Source organism: Nerophis ophidion, linkage group LG09, assembly GCF_033978795.1.
Source record: "Nerophis ophidion isolate RoL-2023_Sa linkage group LG09, RoL_Noph_v1.0, whole genome shotgun sequence".
NCBI lineage: Eukaryota > Metazoa > Chordata > Actinopteri > Syngnathiformes > Syngnathidae > Nerophis > Nerophis ophidion.
Genome location: NC_084619.1, coordinates 68,970,889 through 68,987,043, shown reverse-complemented (window position 1 = coordinate 68,987,043; position 16,155 = coordinate 68,970,889). Strand labels below are relative to the sequence as shown.

At 41.3% G+C, this 16,155-nt stretch overlaps 1 protein-coding gene across 1 annotated transcript in view; it reads right to left on the bottom strand.

Annotated features, from left to right (window-relative positions):
• LOC133559676 (C-terminal-binding protein 2-like) overlaps positions 1-16,155 on the bottom strand; it is a 127,337-nt gene that overhangs the window by 86,421 nt on the left and 24,761 nt on the right. Inside the window, exon 2 of the mRNA XM_061911666.1 lies at positions 5,107-5,247. Coding sequence (XP_061767650.1) covers positions 5,107-5,164 — 58 coding nt within the window. The 5' untranslated portion in view covers positions 5,165-5,247. The remainder of the gene's footprint in view (positions 1-5,106; positions 5,248-16,155) is intronic.

Here is a 16,155-nt window from a genome sequence, read left to right as displayed (position 1 = left end):
GAGGGGGGGTTTCAGTCTGTGCAGGGGGGGGCAGGGTGCTTCTCTGCGTAATGGCCGTTAATCCGAAGCACTTCCAACCTTTGCTTTTACAGGCAAGAAACAACAACAAAACCAAATAGTGGCATGTTACATGTCCATTTAATCGCAGCGAGGTGCGTGTTCCTTCTGGCTGCTTTACAAAAACAAGGCCAAAAGTACACGGGCTTTGTGTGCGCTGGTGCGTGCCTAATTCTGATTGTGCGAGATGTGTTCATGCTCAGATTTACCAAACATTACATTAGCGCTGTGACAATGTGCATGCTGTGCAAACACACACACACACCGTGCAAGCAAGATCTTGTATCACATTTCTGTCTGCCCAGCTGCTGCACCTCCCTTGGTTAATATCTCCTTTTTGTTCATGCAAACCGCAAGCGAGAGTCCTCGGCCTCGGTCTGCTCCGCATATATGAATAAACAATGAGCACAAAAGCGAAAACACAACGCTGCGGGAGGAATAAATACAAGTGTCTTCTCCGCTGTCGCCGAACAAAAGCATGCTCCGAATGTTAAACACTACATTTGACTTATTGCGGCAGGAGGCAGCAAATGGAAATGGGATTACAGGGAATAATGCTGTCACTTTGGATTGTAGTGCACACACTTAACAGACATTAAGTGCACGGCTCGAGCGATGCCATGATCGTCTTTAAAAGCATCTCTCGGAGCTATAAAAAGGACTTGTTTTAATTGTACGTGATTGGGTTGCTTTGCCTTATCGTCCTAATGAAGCTGTCATAGGATGGATTCCAAAGGCCTGACTGCCACTGCTGGTCATTGTGACAGAGCCCCACACGCCCCCTGGTGGCACATGCGCCCAACTGCAGTTTTGTAAATACCAACGTCACGTTCACCTCCCGCCAACTGCACGGATCTTAACCGCGGATAAATGGCGATGGCGGGCAGTGCATACCGCGCACGCATATGGAGCGGACATAAGGTGGGTGGGGGGGAACCGGGGAAAGGAAGGAAGGAGTGACAGGTGTTTAGCATATTTCTCTTATTGCAGTCCTGGTCCCTCAAAAGGGCCGACAGACGGAACACTTGGATGACTCACTGCAAGCCCAGATCCACACTGAGCTACGGTCTAATTCAGACTTAAGGAAAATGCGGCCCATTAGGATTCAGACCAGGGGTCACCAATCTTTTTGAAACCAAAAGATATTCTTGGGTACTGATGAATGTGAAGGGCTACCAGTTTGATACACACTTAAATAAATTGTATTTCTGTCCGTCAGTCCGTGGTGCATTTTTTTTCCTTTTACGGAAGGTTTTTTTGTAGAGAATGAATGATAAAAAAAAAAACACTTTATTGAACGGTTTAAAAGAGGAGAAATCACGAAAAAAATGAAAATGTAATTTTGAAACATAGTTTATCTTTAATTTCGACTCTTTAAAATTCTAAATTCTACCGAAAAGAAAAAAAGAGAAAAACTAGTTAATTCGGATCTTTTTGAAAACATTTAAAAAACAATTTACAAACACATGCAATGGGATGACACATTTACTTCCGGGGTCACGTTTCCTCACGTTTCCTCTTACGTCATCCCATAGCTTGTGTTTGTAAATTGTTTTTTTCATTTTTTACATTCTTTTATAATATAGCGTTAACAAAACGTCTGTATTTTTATGATATATCGTTATATTTTTATAATATAGCGTTAACAAAACATCTGTATTAATCATGACCCCGGAAGTAAATGGGGGGGGGGAAGGTTTTTGTAGAGGGAAGAAATTTGGCGTGACAGAGCCTACTGCCTACTGGCGCTGAGGAGACGTGGGGCCGCCATCTTGGAGTGGTGATGCGCTCCATCCATCCATCCATTTCTACCACTTATTCCTTTTTGGAGTCGCGGGGGGGCGCTGGTGCCAATCTCAGCTACAATTGGGCGGAAGGTGGGGTACACCCTGGACAAGTCGCCACCTCATCGCAGGGCCAACACAGATAGACAGACAACATTCACACACACATTTACACACTAGGGCCCATTTAGTGTTGCCAATCAACCTATCCCCAGGTGTATGTCTTTGGAGGTGGGAGGAGTCTATCCCCAGGTGCATGTCTTTGAGGTGGGAGGGGCCTATCCCCAGGTGCATGTCTTTGGAGGTGGGAGGAGTCTATCCCCAAGTGCATGTCTTTGGAGGTGGGAGCAAGCCGGAGTACCCGGAGGGAACCCATGCATTCACAGGGAGAACATGCAAACTCCACACGGAATATTCTGAGCCTTGGATTGAACCCAAGACTGCAGGACCTTGGTATTGTGAGGCAGACGCACTAACCCCTCTGCCACCGTGAAGCCGTGATCCGCTCCACTCAGTGCAATTCATTTGTCAGAAGCAATGAACTGTCAGCGTATTTATTTCATTTTACCTCACTGAATAGCACTGATTTTCACACGCGTTTTTGTCATACCTGTAGCTATGATAAAGGACACATGTTTTATTATTCATAGTTTGCTTAACAGTAATAGAATATTCTTATATGCTATAAGTGACCAGACGTCCCAGATCAAAACTGGGAATATAATCCCAGTGAAGGGGAAAAAAACAGTCAGCTATTTTTAAGTTGAAGAAACAGTATGATTAGGTTATATATACATGTGTATATCCTACATAAACAATGTATGAATACATTAGATATCTATATATATTATAGACCAGGGGTCGGCAACCTGCGGCTCCGGAGCCGCATGTGGCTCTTTGATCGCTCTGATGTAGCTCAGGCTCATACTTGCCGACCCCCCCTTGATTTTTCCAGGTTTTCGGATTTCAGTGCCTCTCCCAGGGAAAACTTTCTACGATTTTCACCTGGACGACAATATTGATGGCGTGCCGAAAGCCGCGCTCTCTGAAACATGTCATCGCGCCCGCCTCTACACATTGCTATCCACATGTAATATGTGGCCTCTGTTATTACACCAAAAATGACTGCAAGGCATACTTGTACAACAGCCATACAGGTTAGACTGAGGGTTGTGATATAAACAACTTTAACACTCTTATTACTGTAATATGCGCCACACTGTGAACCCACACCAAACAAGAATGAGAAACACATTTCTGGAGAACATCCGCACCATAACACAACATAAACACAACAGAACAAATACCCAGAATCCCATGCATCCCTAACTCTTCCGGGCTACATTACACTCCACTACCACCAAACCCTGCCCCCCAACCCCGCCCACCTCAACCGACGCACTTTTTGCATTGGATGTAATAGGGGTGTAACGGTACAGAAACATTTCGGTTTAGAGGTCACGGTTCGGTTCATTTTCGGTACAGTAAGAAATCAACAAAATATAAATGGTTTGGTTATTTATTTACCAAATTTGTAAACAATGGCTTTATCCTTTTAACATTGGGAACACTATAATAATTCTGCCCACGTTAATCCACATTAAACTGCCTCAAATTGTTGCTTTGATTAAATAGAATTAAAAAACCTTTCTTCTACATATAAAAAGTGCAACATTAAACAGTTTCCATTGAAACTGTTTAATGTCAACTCATCATGCTTAATTTATTACAGCATTTGGGAAGCCTGTAGTTGACTTTTGTTATGTAAATGTTATATTTTTGTCAACATTTGATAGCAGGGACCCTGCTATTCAAAACTAGGCTGCTACATTACTAATGATTCATGTAACTATAACTGAAAAATAGTACAATTGCAATAGGAGAGACTATTCATCCCTTAACACAATAGAGTTCAATGAAAAAACAGGCAGACAGGGCTTTGCTGCCCCTAAAACACACGCACACACACACAGAAAAATTAGCTAACGTTACGCTAAAAGCTAATTAGTCTTCATCTCAAGCCTATACTGTGAGCGAGCTGAGCTGCAGTTTAAGTTTCTAGAAGGTCAACAGCTCATAGTGATGTTTGTAATAGTTGTGACTGGGAAGTGTTTAGTATAATTTGGGTAGAGTCCGCTACTCCCCTGCTAGACAAATATCTGCTCGCTCGACGCTAAAGCATTGACTACATCGTTCTGAAGTCTGAATACGCACTGCTGATTGGCTTTGTATGTTACCAATCAGCTGGTTGTGTGGGCGGGACAATGAGGCAGAGACAGAGGCAGAAAGCAGAGCAGCTTGTGAAGACTTCTGCGTGCCGAACCGAAGCCCCCGTACCGAAACGGTTCGATACAAATACACGTACCGTTACACCCCTAGGATGTAAAGAGCACACGATTGCAATTTCTGGTCATGGGTTGTTTTGTGTAGAATTTTGAGGAGGAAAAAAAATCATTTGAATTTTGGAATAAGGCTGAAATTAGAAAAGAGACACTGTAAAGTTGAATCTAGACTAGCATTTGATTGATTGATTGAAACTTTTATTAGTAGATTGCACAGTTCAGTACATATTCCCTACAATTGACCACTAGATGGTAAAACCCCAATAAGTTTTTCAACTTGTTTAAGTCGGGATCCACGTTAATCAATTCATGCCAACGTCTGTTTTAAATGGTTTTAACCCTTTAAAATCGTTTTTAATCATATTCATTCATTGTTTTTATATTTTTTTTGTTTTTTATTCAGTCATTGGTGGAGCTAGAGATAATATTTGAATATTGTTTTTATTATTGTTGTGAAGCCCTTTGGAAACATTTCTGTTGTTTAAATGTGCTACACAAATAAAGTGGATTGGATTTAGGATCTTCATTAGACAGACACACGCCTACTTTAGGTCCATAAGCTTCCAATCAAGTCATCCATCCATGCATTTTCTACGGTTTGTCCCGTTCGGGGTAGCTGGAACATATCTCAGCTACATTCGAGCGGAGGGTGGGGGTACACCCTGGACAAGTGGCCACCTCATCACAGTTAGACAGACAACATTCACACACTAGGGACTATTTAGTGTTGCCAATTAATCAAGTCATCTTAAATAAAACTTCACTGATTTTTTTTTTTGGACATCCAATGAAAAATGTCATCCAGACGTAGGAACGAGACGCCATTTTTAGCTCGTGTGATCTGAAGTGCAGCTGACGGGTGTTCCGGCGACCACAAAGTGAAGAACACACCGGTCATGAAAATAAAGTGAAAGCCGTCTCACCCTCGCATATTTTGTCCAGGCGCTGTCGTTTGACTTTGTGTTTGTCCGTCAGCGCCATGCTCTCAAGGTGTTGCGCTCGTCTCCGCCGTCACATCCGAAGTTGTCCGACTCTCAGTCTGCTAGCTCGGTGGCGTCGTGTGCCTGGAATGTGGGAGACAACCAAAGCGATCAAAACAAGCACTGATGCAATGAAACATTGCTCTATTAGCAAATCATGTACAAAAGCCAAAAGCGGTGAAGTTGTCACGTTGTGTAAATGGTAAATAAAAAGAGAATACAATGACTTGCAAATCCTTTTCAACTTATATTCAATGAAATAGACTGCAATGACAAGATATTTCATGTTCCACTGAGACTCTTCGCTTTCTTTGCAAATAACCATGAACTTGGAATTTAATGGCAGCAACACATTGCAAAAATGTTGTCACAGGGGCATTTTTACCAGTGTGTTACATGGCCTTTCCTTTTAACAACACCCAGTAAAGGTTTGGGAACTGAGAAAACACATTTTTGAAGTGGAATTATTTCCCATTCTTGCTTGATGTACAGCTTAAGTTATTCAAGAGTCTCCTGCCTCATATTTAAGCCTTCATATTTTCAATGGGACTACAGGCAGGCCAGTTTAGGACCTGCACTCTTTTACTATGAAGCCACGTTGTTGTAACGATGGCTTGGCATCGTCTCGCTGAAATAAGCAGGGGCGTCCATGATAACGTTGCTTGGATGGCAACATATGTTGCTCCAAAACCTGTATGTACCCTTCAGCATTAATGGTGCCTTCACAGATGTGTAAGTTACCCATGCCTCGGCCACTAATACACCCCCATACCATCACACATGCTGCCTTTTACACTTTGCGCCTAGAACAATCCTGGTGGTTCTTTTCCTCTCTGGTCCGGAGGACACGACGGCCACAGTTTCCAAAAACAGTCTGAAATATGGACTCGTCAGACCACAGGACACTTGTACACTTTGCATCAGTCCATCTTTGATGAGCTCGGGCCCAGCAAAGTTGGCAGAGTTTCTGGGTGTTGTTGATGAATGGCTTTCGCTTTGTATAGTACAGTTTTAACTTGCACTTTACAGATGTAGCGACCAACTGTAGTTATGGACAGTGGTTTTCTAAAGTGTTACTGAGCCCATGTGGTGATATCCTTTACACACTGATGTCGTTTTTTGATGTACTAACACCTGAGGAATCTAAGGTCACAGCCATTCAATGTTTTCTCCAGATTCTCTGAACCTTTTGACGATATTTGAGACTGTATGGTCAATCAATCAATCAATCAATGTTTATTTATATAGCCCCAAATCACAAATGTCTCAAAGGACTGCACAAATCATTACGACTACAACATCCTCGGAAGAACCCACAAAAGGGCAAGGAAAACTCACACCCAGTGGGCAGGGAGAATTCACATCCAGTGGGACGCCACTGACAATGCTGACTATGAGAAACCTTGGAGAGGACCTCAGATGTGGGCAACCCCCCCCCTCTAGGGGACCGAAAGCAATGGATGTCGAGCGGGTCTAACATGATACTGTGAAAGTTCAATCCATAGTGGCTCCAAGACTAGGTGAAATCCCTAAATTCCTTGCAATAGCTGGTTGAGAAATGTTGTTCTTAAACAATTTGCTCAAGCATTTGTTGACAAAGTGGTGACCGTCACCCCGTCCTTGTTTGTGATTGACTGAGCATTTCATGGAAGCTGCTTTTATACCCAATCATGGCACCCACCTGTTCCCAATTAGCCCGTTCACCTGTGGGATGTTCCAAATAAGTCTTTGATGAGCATTGCTCAACTGTAGTTACTGACAGTGGGTTTCTGAAGTGTTCCTGAGCTCATGTGGTGATATCCTTTACACACTGATGTCACTTTTTAATTCAGCACCGCCTGAGGGGTCCAAGATCACAGGCATTCAGTGATTTTTCCAGATTCTCTTGTCTTTGCAGTCAGTTCAGTTGAATATAAGTTGAAAAGGATTCACAAATCGTGGTATTCTCTTTTTTATTTATCATTTACACACTGCTTTTGGGTTTTGTGCATACCAGAACAATAATATAATTCTCAGATCTTGATCGTCCTTGATTAAATTGTGCGTTAATTTTAGTAAATAAACAAGGCATTTTCCGGATAAATTACATTCACTGAGTGACAATCTTCTAACTCAGTGGTTCTCAAATGGGCCTTTGGGGTACTTGTAAGTATGCCAAGGGGTACGTGAGATTTAAAAAAATATATATTCTAAAAATAGCAACAATTAAAAAATCCTTTATAAAAATATTTATTGAATAATACTTCAACAAAATATGAATGTAAGTTCATAAACTGTGAACAGAAATACAACAATGCAATATTCAGTGTTGACAGCTAGATTTTTTGTGGACATGTTCCATAAATATTGGTGGTAAAGATTTCTTTTTTTGTGAAGAAATGACTAGAATTAAGTTTATGAATCCAGATGGATCTCTATTACAATCCCCAAAGAGGGCACTTTAAGTTGAGGATTACTTCTATGTGTAGAAATCTTTATTAGAGACCGAATGTCCCTTTGGGACAGAGGACCCTATTGTATTTCTAAGGTTTTATTATTATTATTTATTATACTCTTTGAGCTGTAATTTGACCCCCTTAACATTCTTCTAAACTCACCAAATTTAACACACACATCAGGACTGGCAAAAATTGCCATCTAATCAAAAAACCAAATCCCAACCCCAAAATTCAAAATTGCCCCCTAGGAAAAAACACAGACAAAACGGCTTGTAACTTCCATTAGGAATGTCGTGGAGACATGAAACAAAAACCTTTATGTAGGTCTGACTTAGACCTACATTTCATACACTGACATCCTTCAGCAAAAATCAACAAAATTTGTCAAAACCCCTTCAAAACAAAGTTTCCTAAAAAAATTCATTTTTGCCTCTTTGAGCTGTAATTTGACCCTCTAAATGCTTCAAAACTCACCAAATTGGACACACACATCAAGACTAGAGAAAATTGCGATCTAATAAAAAAACCAAACCCCAAAACTCAAAACTGCGCTCTAGCGCCCCCTAGGAATAAAACATTGACAAAACTGCTCTTGGGAAGAAAACAGACAAAATTGCTTGTAACTTCCGGTAGGAAAAACCTATATGTAGGTCTCACTTAGACCTACATTTCATTAATTTACATCCTTCAGCAAAAATCAACAGGAAGTTGGCAATTACCCCTTCAAAACAAAAGTTTTGTAAAAACCCGTCACCTTTTTTCAAACATTATCTCCTCTGAGCGCGTTTGTTGTGTCGGCTTCAAACTCGCACAGGAAAGAGATTGAACCCTTCTGATTAAAAGTTGCGTAAAGAGTTTTTCTAACTGCTCCGGTTTTGATTTTACGAGCCTTCAAAGAACTGCTCTTCTGCGCTGATGCCGTCTCAAGTTGGCCGCTTAAAAGCAGGAAGCACCAGCGTGACCACACAATGCAGAGAAGGTAGGTACTGTGCGGGTAAAGATTGAGACACTAGTGATTTAGGGCTATATAAGTAAACATTGATTGATTGATTGATATGTTGGCTGGGTGAAAGAAGGAGGCACCAGTTTGACTCCAGGATCGATAGATAGATAGATAGATAGATAGATAGATATTACTTTATTGATTCCTTCAGGAGAGTTCCTTCAGGAAAATTAAAATTCCAGCACCAGTGTACAGAGTTGAGATCAATTTAAAGAAAAAAGTAAAAAGTAAATAATGGGGGTTTAAAAGGAAACAAAATAGAGAAATATTACAAAAAGAATAAAAACAATGGGAATAACAATATAACAGTAAAATAAGAATATAACAAGACAAAGTAGGCAGTAGTGACCATGTTATGAAAACGTATTGCACTGTTAATGTTTTCCATCCCCTGTCATCCTAATACCCCCCGTCCCCCGGATACAGAGAAGGTAGGTAATGTGCAGGTAAAGATATGTTGTCCGGGTGATGGCAGGAAGCACCAGCATGTATGGGTGAAAGAAAGAAGCACCAGTGTGACCCCGGGATGCAGGGAAGGTAGGTAATGTGCAGGTAAAGATATGTTGTCCGGGTGATGGCAGGAAGCACCAGCATGTATGGGTGAAAGAAAGAAGCACCAGTGTGACCCCGGGATGCAGGGAAGGTAGGTAATGTGCAGGTAAAGATATGTTGAATGGGTAAAGGCAGAAAACACCAGCAAAACTCGGTCTCGTCCATCCCTGCTTGCAGCTTTGACTTATAATTGAATCACTTGTTTATTTTTCAACAAGTTTTTAGTTATTTTTTCTATCTTTTTTTCCAAATAGTTCAAGAAAGACCACTACAAATGAGTATTATTTTGCACTGTTATACAATGTAATAAATCAGAAACTGATGACATAGTGCTGAATTTTGCTTCTTTATCTCTTTTTTCAACCAAAAATGCTTTGCGCTGCTTAGGGGGTACTTGAATTAAAAAATGTTCACAGGGGGTACATCAGTGGAAAAAAGTGGAGAACCACTGTTCTGACTGGTCCCGGCTGAGACCCAGGGGGGTTGGCGCAAGGCGACCATGTTTCAGACAGGATGGAGAATCAGGCACATGGATGCACACACACAAAGAAGGAATGTGGGTCAGTCAGTCAGCAGATAGGAAGTGGTTGCATCAGCAGACTAAAGACATTAAACAGGGTGTATGATGATGAGTAGCATGTCATTCATCTTCCTCCTGACCACTTTTTTCCCTCCAGGACTCATTTCCTGAAGGCTGCACTTTGGTTCACGATGACGCTATTATGGCTTTCTTTGAGCAGAATCGGACACGTTTAGGGGGTGGACTTTGATGTGGCTTCTATTATGGGAAGGCTGCACTGCAGATGAGTCAAGTTTCAAGGAAAATTGCACTTGTTTAGTAAGGCTGTAACGGTACACAAACATTTCGGTTTAAAAGGTCACGGTTCGGTTCATTTTCGGTACAGTAAGAAAAAAAAACTAAATATACATTTCTACCGTCCAAAGTCTCTTTTTAATAAATTAATTAAAATTTTTGGCAAGCTCGGTAATGTTTGCTGTGGTCTGGAACAACATGGCACACAAACAACGATCTGAAAAACAGCCAATATTAAATACAGATAATGTGTCAGAACACATGCAAAACTCAATTATATACAGAGGGTAAAAGTAAAGGATATTAAGAGCTCAAATATAGCTACAAATGAGGCATAATGACGCAATATGTACATACAGCTAGCCCAAATAGCATGTTAGCATTGATTAGCACGCAGTCATGCACTGACCAACTATGCCTGATTAGCACTCCAACAAGTCAATAACATAAACAAAGGGCACCTTTGTGCATACATGCACAGTATAAAACATTCGGTTGACAAAATGAGGCGCACTAAGGCATGGGTGTCAAACTCTGGCCCGACGTGTATTTTCATTTGGCCCTTGAGGCAATATGAAATTAACATTAGAGCTGTGTCGCTGTAACACCGCATTCACCGCTAATACTCATACTTGCTAACCCCCCCCTTCCACGATTTTCCAAGGACCATTCTCCCAAATTTCTCCCGATTCCCACCTGGACAACAATATTGGGGGCGTGCCTTAAAGGCACTGCCTCAAGCGTCCTCTAAAACCTTTCGTCACGTCCGCTTTTCCTATGTAGAAACAGAGTATGATATATGTGGCTTTTACACACACACACACGCTAAAGCAATTCAAGCTTGGTCAACAGCCATACAGGTCGCACTGAGGGTGGCCGTATAAACAACTTTAAGACTGTTACAAATATGCGCCACACTGTGAACCAACACTAAACAAGAATGACAAGCAAATTTCGGGAGAACATCCGCACTGTAACACAACATAAACACAACAGAACAAATACGCAGAACCCCCCTTGCAGCACTACCTCTTCCTGGACGCTACAATATAAAAATGTATTATTAGCCTGTGGGAAGTTTATTTTGATATTTACCTGAGAAGGCTGCAAATAGAAAAGAGGCATTCAATTTCTATTTAAATTTGTCATGATATGCCATTGCTATTTTTAAATTAGTATTATTTGAAACTCGATTTTGCATGTCACTATAAAGTTATACAAGTCTCGCTTGTTCAATATTCGATGCAAAACTTGTTTGGGTCCCTATTAAAAGGTTCATTTGTCCAACCTTGGCCCGCGGCTTTGTTCAGGTTAAAATTTTGGCCCACTCTGTATTTGAGTTTGACACCCCTGCACTAAGGTGAGTTCAAGACATGCCGAAATTAGTAGGACAAAAGAATGTTCACCAAATACACACAAACGTATTCAACAGTGGGCTTTCTAAAAATTGGGAAGTTTTGTGTCATGTTTGTCCTCATACAAAAAAACATACTAAAACCCAAAAAAAAAAAAAAATCAATTTTAAATATATTTTTTAAAATGCTCCATGGAGCCACTTGGGCGGCACTAAAGAGCAGCATGTGGCTCGAGAGCCGCGGGTTGCTGACCCCTGTTGTAGGAGCTAGGGTTGTACGGTAGTAGTACCGGTATACCGTTAATGCTGAAAGAATGGTACCGGTACGTTTCAAAGGGCAGTATAGTGCTGATTTCAGTCAGATCAATTAGTATGGCGGTACTTTATCAGTACCGGTACCCTGCCACTTCATTTAATGCTCCATTGATGACATGCTGGACAAACTTCCCTTCACCTCCACTCTACAGGGAATGAGACTGTAGCACATGTAGCCATTAACTCAGGGGTCGGGAACCTTTTTGGCTGAGAGAGCCAAGAAGCCAAATATTTTAATATGTATTTCCGTAAGAGCCATATAATATTTTTTTTAACACTGAACACAACAAATCGCGTGCATTTTTAAGAAAGACCAACATTTCTAGAGAGGTCTCTTATTCTTTGTAATAACATTGTTATTCTGAAGCTAACTGTGGAGGGGGGCGTGGCCTGCGGGCCTGCAGCGAAGCGGGGTGTTGCCAGTACTGGCCTCGAAATCAGCGACAGGTGCGTAGAAGGCCCACCTGGGCCTTTTTATCTGATCACCTGTCGCTATGTCATAAGCAGCCGCCAGGAGGAGAGACGGGCTTGGGGCTAGAGCTAGAAACCAGAGCGCGAGCGAAAACGAAAGAGAAAAAGACAATTGCTGGGAAGCAACTGAGAGACTTATTGAAAAATAAAACAGTATTGTAACCCAGAAACAGGCTCTCATGTCAGTGGTCTGAAGAACCCCCCTGGGGGGCAAGCCCCACACTAACCAATAATAAATAAATGACTTCTTACCAACTTCTTGAACATAAAAATGCATGACAATGTTTTATATTTTGAACATAATTGTTAACACTGTGATTACTAGTGGAATTAAAGCTGCAAGCAGTGTTGGTCGGGTCCGCCTTTGGCTGCTGCCCCCGAGACCCACGGCCGGATAAGCGTTAGAAGACGCATTGGAGCCACTATTTTGAGAATCTAATGCATTGTGAAAGTAATGCAGTTGTTGTATTGAAGTGAAAATATCAAACTTCCTGTTGATTTTTGCTAAAGTATGTTAATTATTAAAATGTAGGTCTAAGTGAGACCTACATAGTGTTTTTTGTTTCATGTCTCTCTGACATTTCTACCGGAAGTTACAAGCAGTTTTGTCTGTGTTTTCTTCCTAGGAGCAGTTTGTCCGGGTTGTATTCCTGGGGGGCGGTAGAGCGCAATTTTGAGTTTTGAGGTTAGGGTTTTTCATCAGATCGCAATTTTTGCCAGACATGATGTGTGTGTCAAGTTTGGTGAGTTTTTAAGCATTTTAAGGGGGTCAAATAACAGCTCAAAGAGGCAAAAATGACATTTTTTAGGAGACTTTGCACAGGGATTATTTGAAGGCACGTAAAATCAAAACCTGAGAACTTATCAAAACTCTGTTCTATACTTTTAATCAGAAGGGTTCAATCTCTCTCCTGTGCGAGTTTGAAGCCAAAACAACAAACGCACTCAGAGGAGATAATGTTTGAAGAAAGGTGACCGGTTTTTACAAAACTTTTGTTTTGAAGGGGGGATTGCAAACTTCCTGTTGATTTTTGTTGGGGGTTGTCAATCTATGAAATGTAGGTCTAAGCGAGACTTACATAGAGGTTTTTGTTTCATGTCTCTCCGACATTCTTACCGGAAGTTACAAGCAGTTTTGTCCGTGTTTTCTTCCTAGGAGCAGTTTTTTCAGTGGTTTATTCAAAAATAGCGCTAGAGCGCAATTTTGAGTTTTGGGGTTTGGTTTTTTCATTAGATCGCAATATTCGCCAGTCCTTATGTGTGCGCCAAGTTTGGTGACTTTTGAAGCATTTTAAAGGGGTCAAATTGCAGCGCAAAGAGGCAAAAATTGCATTTTTTGCGAAAATTTTATTTTGAAGAGGTTTTTGCCAACTTCCTGTAGATTTTTGCGAAAGAATTGAGTGTATGAAAATTGGGTCTAAGTCAGACCTACATAGGATTTTTTGTTTCATGTCGCTATAACATTCCTAACAGAAGTTAAGTGCAGTTTTGTCTGTAATTTTTTCCTAGTGGGGCGCTAGAGCGCAATTTTCATTTTGGGGGATTGGTTGCTTATATGTTGGGAAGGTTTGCTATACCGACGTGTGTGTCAAATTTGGTGAGTTTTGAAGCATGTTAAGGGGGTCAAATTACAGCGCGTAGGTGCGGAATAATAAAAAAACACAGCAGTTTCAATAGGGTCCTTGGCCCATGGCAAAGGACTCCTGTGGAGTCCTTTGCCATGGGCCAAGGACCCTAATTATTCATTACTTATCGTGTTAAGCAACGTCAGCTCAGATTTATCCGAGAGCCAGATGCAGTCATCAAAAGAGCCACATCTGGCTCGCGAGCCATAGGTTCCCTACCCCTGCATTAACTAGTGCTACTGCACATTTTGTAATGAAAATAAGTCCCAGACAAAATGCGTATTGCTGACATTATCGCACACAGCAGCCAAACGCTCGGGGCTCACAGAGGCCTGCTTCTCGCCGCAGCTCGTTTGCTGTAATGAATTCGGAACAAATACCAGCATTAAACAAGCAGCGTTGGTCGGGTCCGCCTTTGGCTGCTCCCGCGACTGAAGCCCTGGTCTTAGTCAGACCAACATAGATGTATTTGTTTCATGTCTCTATGACATTCCTAACAGAAGTTACAAGCAGTTTTGTCTGGAAAAAGGTGACGGCTTTTTACAAAACTTTTATTTTGAAGGGGTAATTGCTAACTTCCTTTTGATCTTAACTAAAGATGCCACATATCAAAATGTAGGTCTAAGTGAGACCTACATCGTCTGTCTGACATTCCTACCAGAAGTTACAAGCAGTTTTATCTGTTTCCTCTTCCTAGGAGCAGTTTTTTCTGTGTTTTATTAAAAAATTGCAATAGAGCGCAATTTTGAGTTTTAAGGTTTGGTTTTTTTCACTAGATCGCAATTTTTGCCAGTCCTGATGGGTGTGCCAAATTTGGTGAGTTTTGAAGCATTTTAAGGGGGTCAAATTTCAGTTCAAAGAGGCAAAAATTGACTTTTTTGCAAAAATTTTGTTTTGAAGGGGTTTTTGCCAACTTCCTGTTGATTTTTGCTATAGAAGGTTCAAATAGGAAATGTAGGTCTAAGTCAGACCTACATAGAGGTTTTTTTTTCATGTCTCTACAACATTCCTAACGGAAGTTACAAGCAGTCTGTTTTTTGTCTCTTCCTAGGGGGCGCTAGCGCGCAATTTTAGTTTTTGGGGTTTGGTTGGTTAATAAGTTGGTCTGCCGCCCCATACCAGCATTAAAATATTAACTGCAGTCAATTAGCAATTCATTTTCTCCGCAGCAACATTTAACAACAGCGCTGCAGCATGTCTTTGGATTAAATGAAAGGAACGGTACACGCGTGTCTCAGTATTTTGCAGCGCTACAAACCTCCTCTCTTCCTAGGTGGGGTTCAACAAACTGGTGCATTTGCGTGATTTGGCAATACTTGATGACCCAGTTAACATATGGAATGCATAGGAGGCACCATGCCAAGGGAAATCAGCTTTTCCCAGCGTTATTCCAGTAATCCTGTGGCCAGCGTGGGAAGTCCGTTTTTGCCAGTTTAAATACAAGGTACACCAACAATTCTAATTCTAACACAATCAAATGTATAAGAACATGGGTGTCAAACTCTGGCCCGCAGGCCAAATTTGGCCCGCCGTGTAATTTCATTTAGCCCTTGAGGCAATAATAAATTAACATTAGCGCTGGCCCGCCGGTATTACACAGTGCCGGTGCCGCTGTATCACCGCATTCAACGGTAATTCTCATACTTGCCAACCCTCCCGATTTTTCCAGGAGAATCGCAAATTTCAGTTTTTTTAGTTACCTACCCCTGCTCTAGCGGATGACTTTTCAAATAATGCTACAAATTAGCAGTGCTGCTACTTTTTGTAGCAATGCTTTTGCTACATATTTGACATATTACGGTTGTCTGTTCAACATCTTCCCGTTTGAAGCCAAACCACCGCCCGACGATGGACCCCCTGCTGATCAATTCTTCCTTCATTTGTTATCAGATTCACACCTTCTCTCTCTCGTATTACCACTCGCACCTCTCCGTTAGCATCACAGCTAATGTTACCCATGTCGCTACCTCTCTGCTCGGCGAGGGCGTATGACGTTGCACGCGCGACAGTATGTGACGTGTGTAAGAAGGTGCGCTTGTTTTACGTCTCCGTGCGAAGGAGAGACAAGAAAGAGTGAGAAGAGCATGTAGTGCAGTGGTGTCCAAAGTGTGGCCCGGGGGCCATTTGCGGCCCGCAGCACATCATTCAAAAAATATTAAAAAATATATATTTTTTTTAAACAATAAAAGTGGAATAAAAGAGCAAATTGGTGAAATGCAACGACAAAAAGTTGCATTGTTGACTAATAACACAATTTTTTAAATAATCAATGTTGCTATAAATTATTGATTAAGGACAAAAAGGACATAAATACAACAAACAAAAACATGAAAAATATGAAAATTAGAAAAAAAAAATTCCATACTAATACTAATTATCTTATTGATTGTTATTATAAGTATACTAAACCAATTACAATA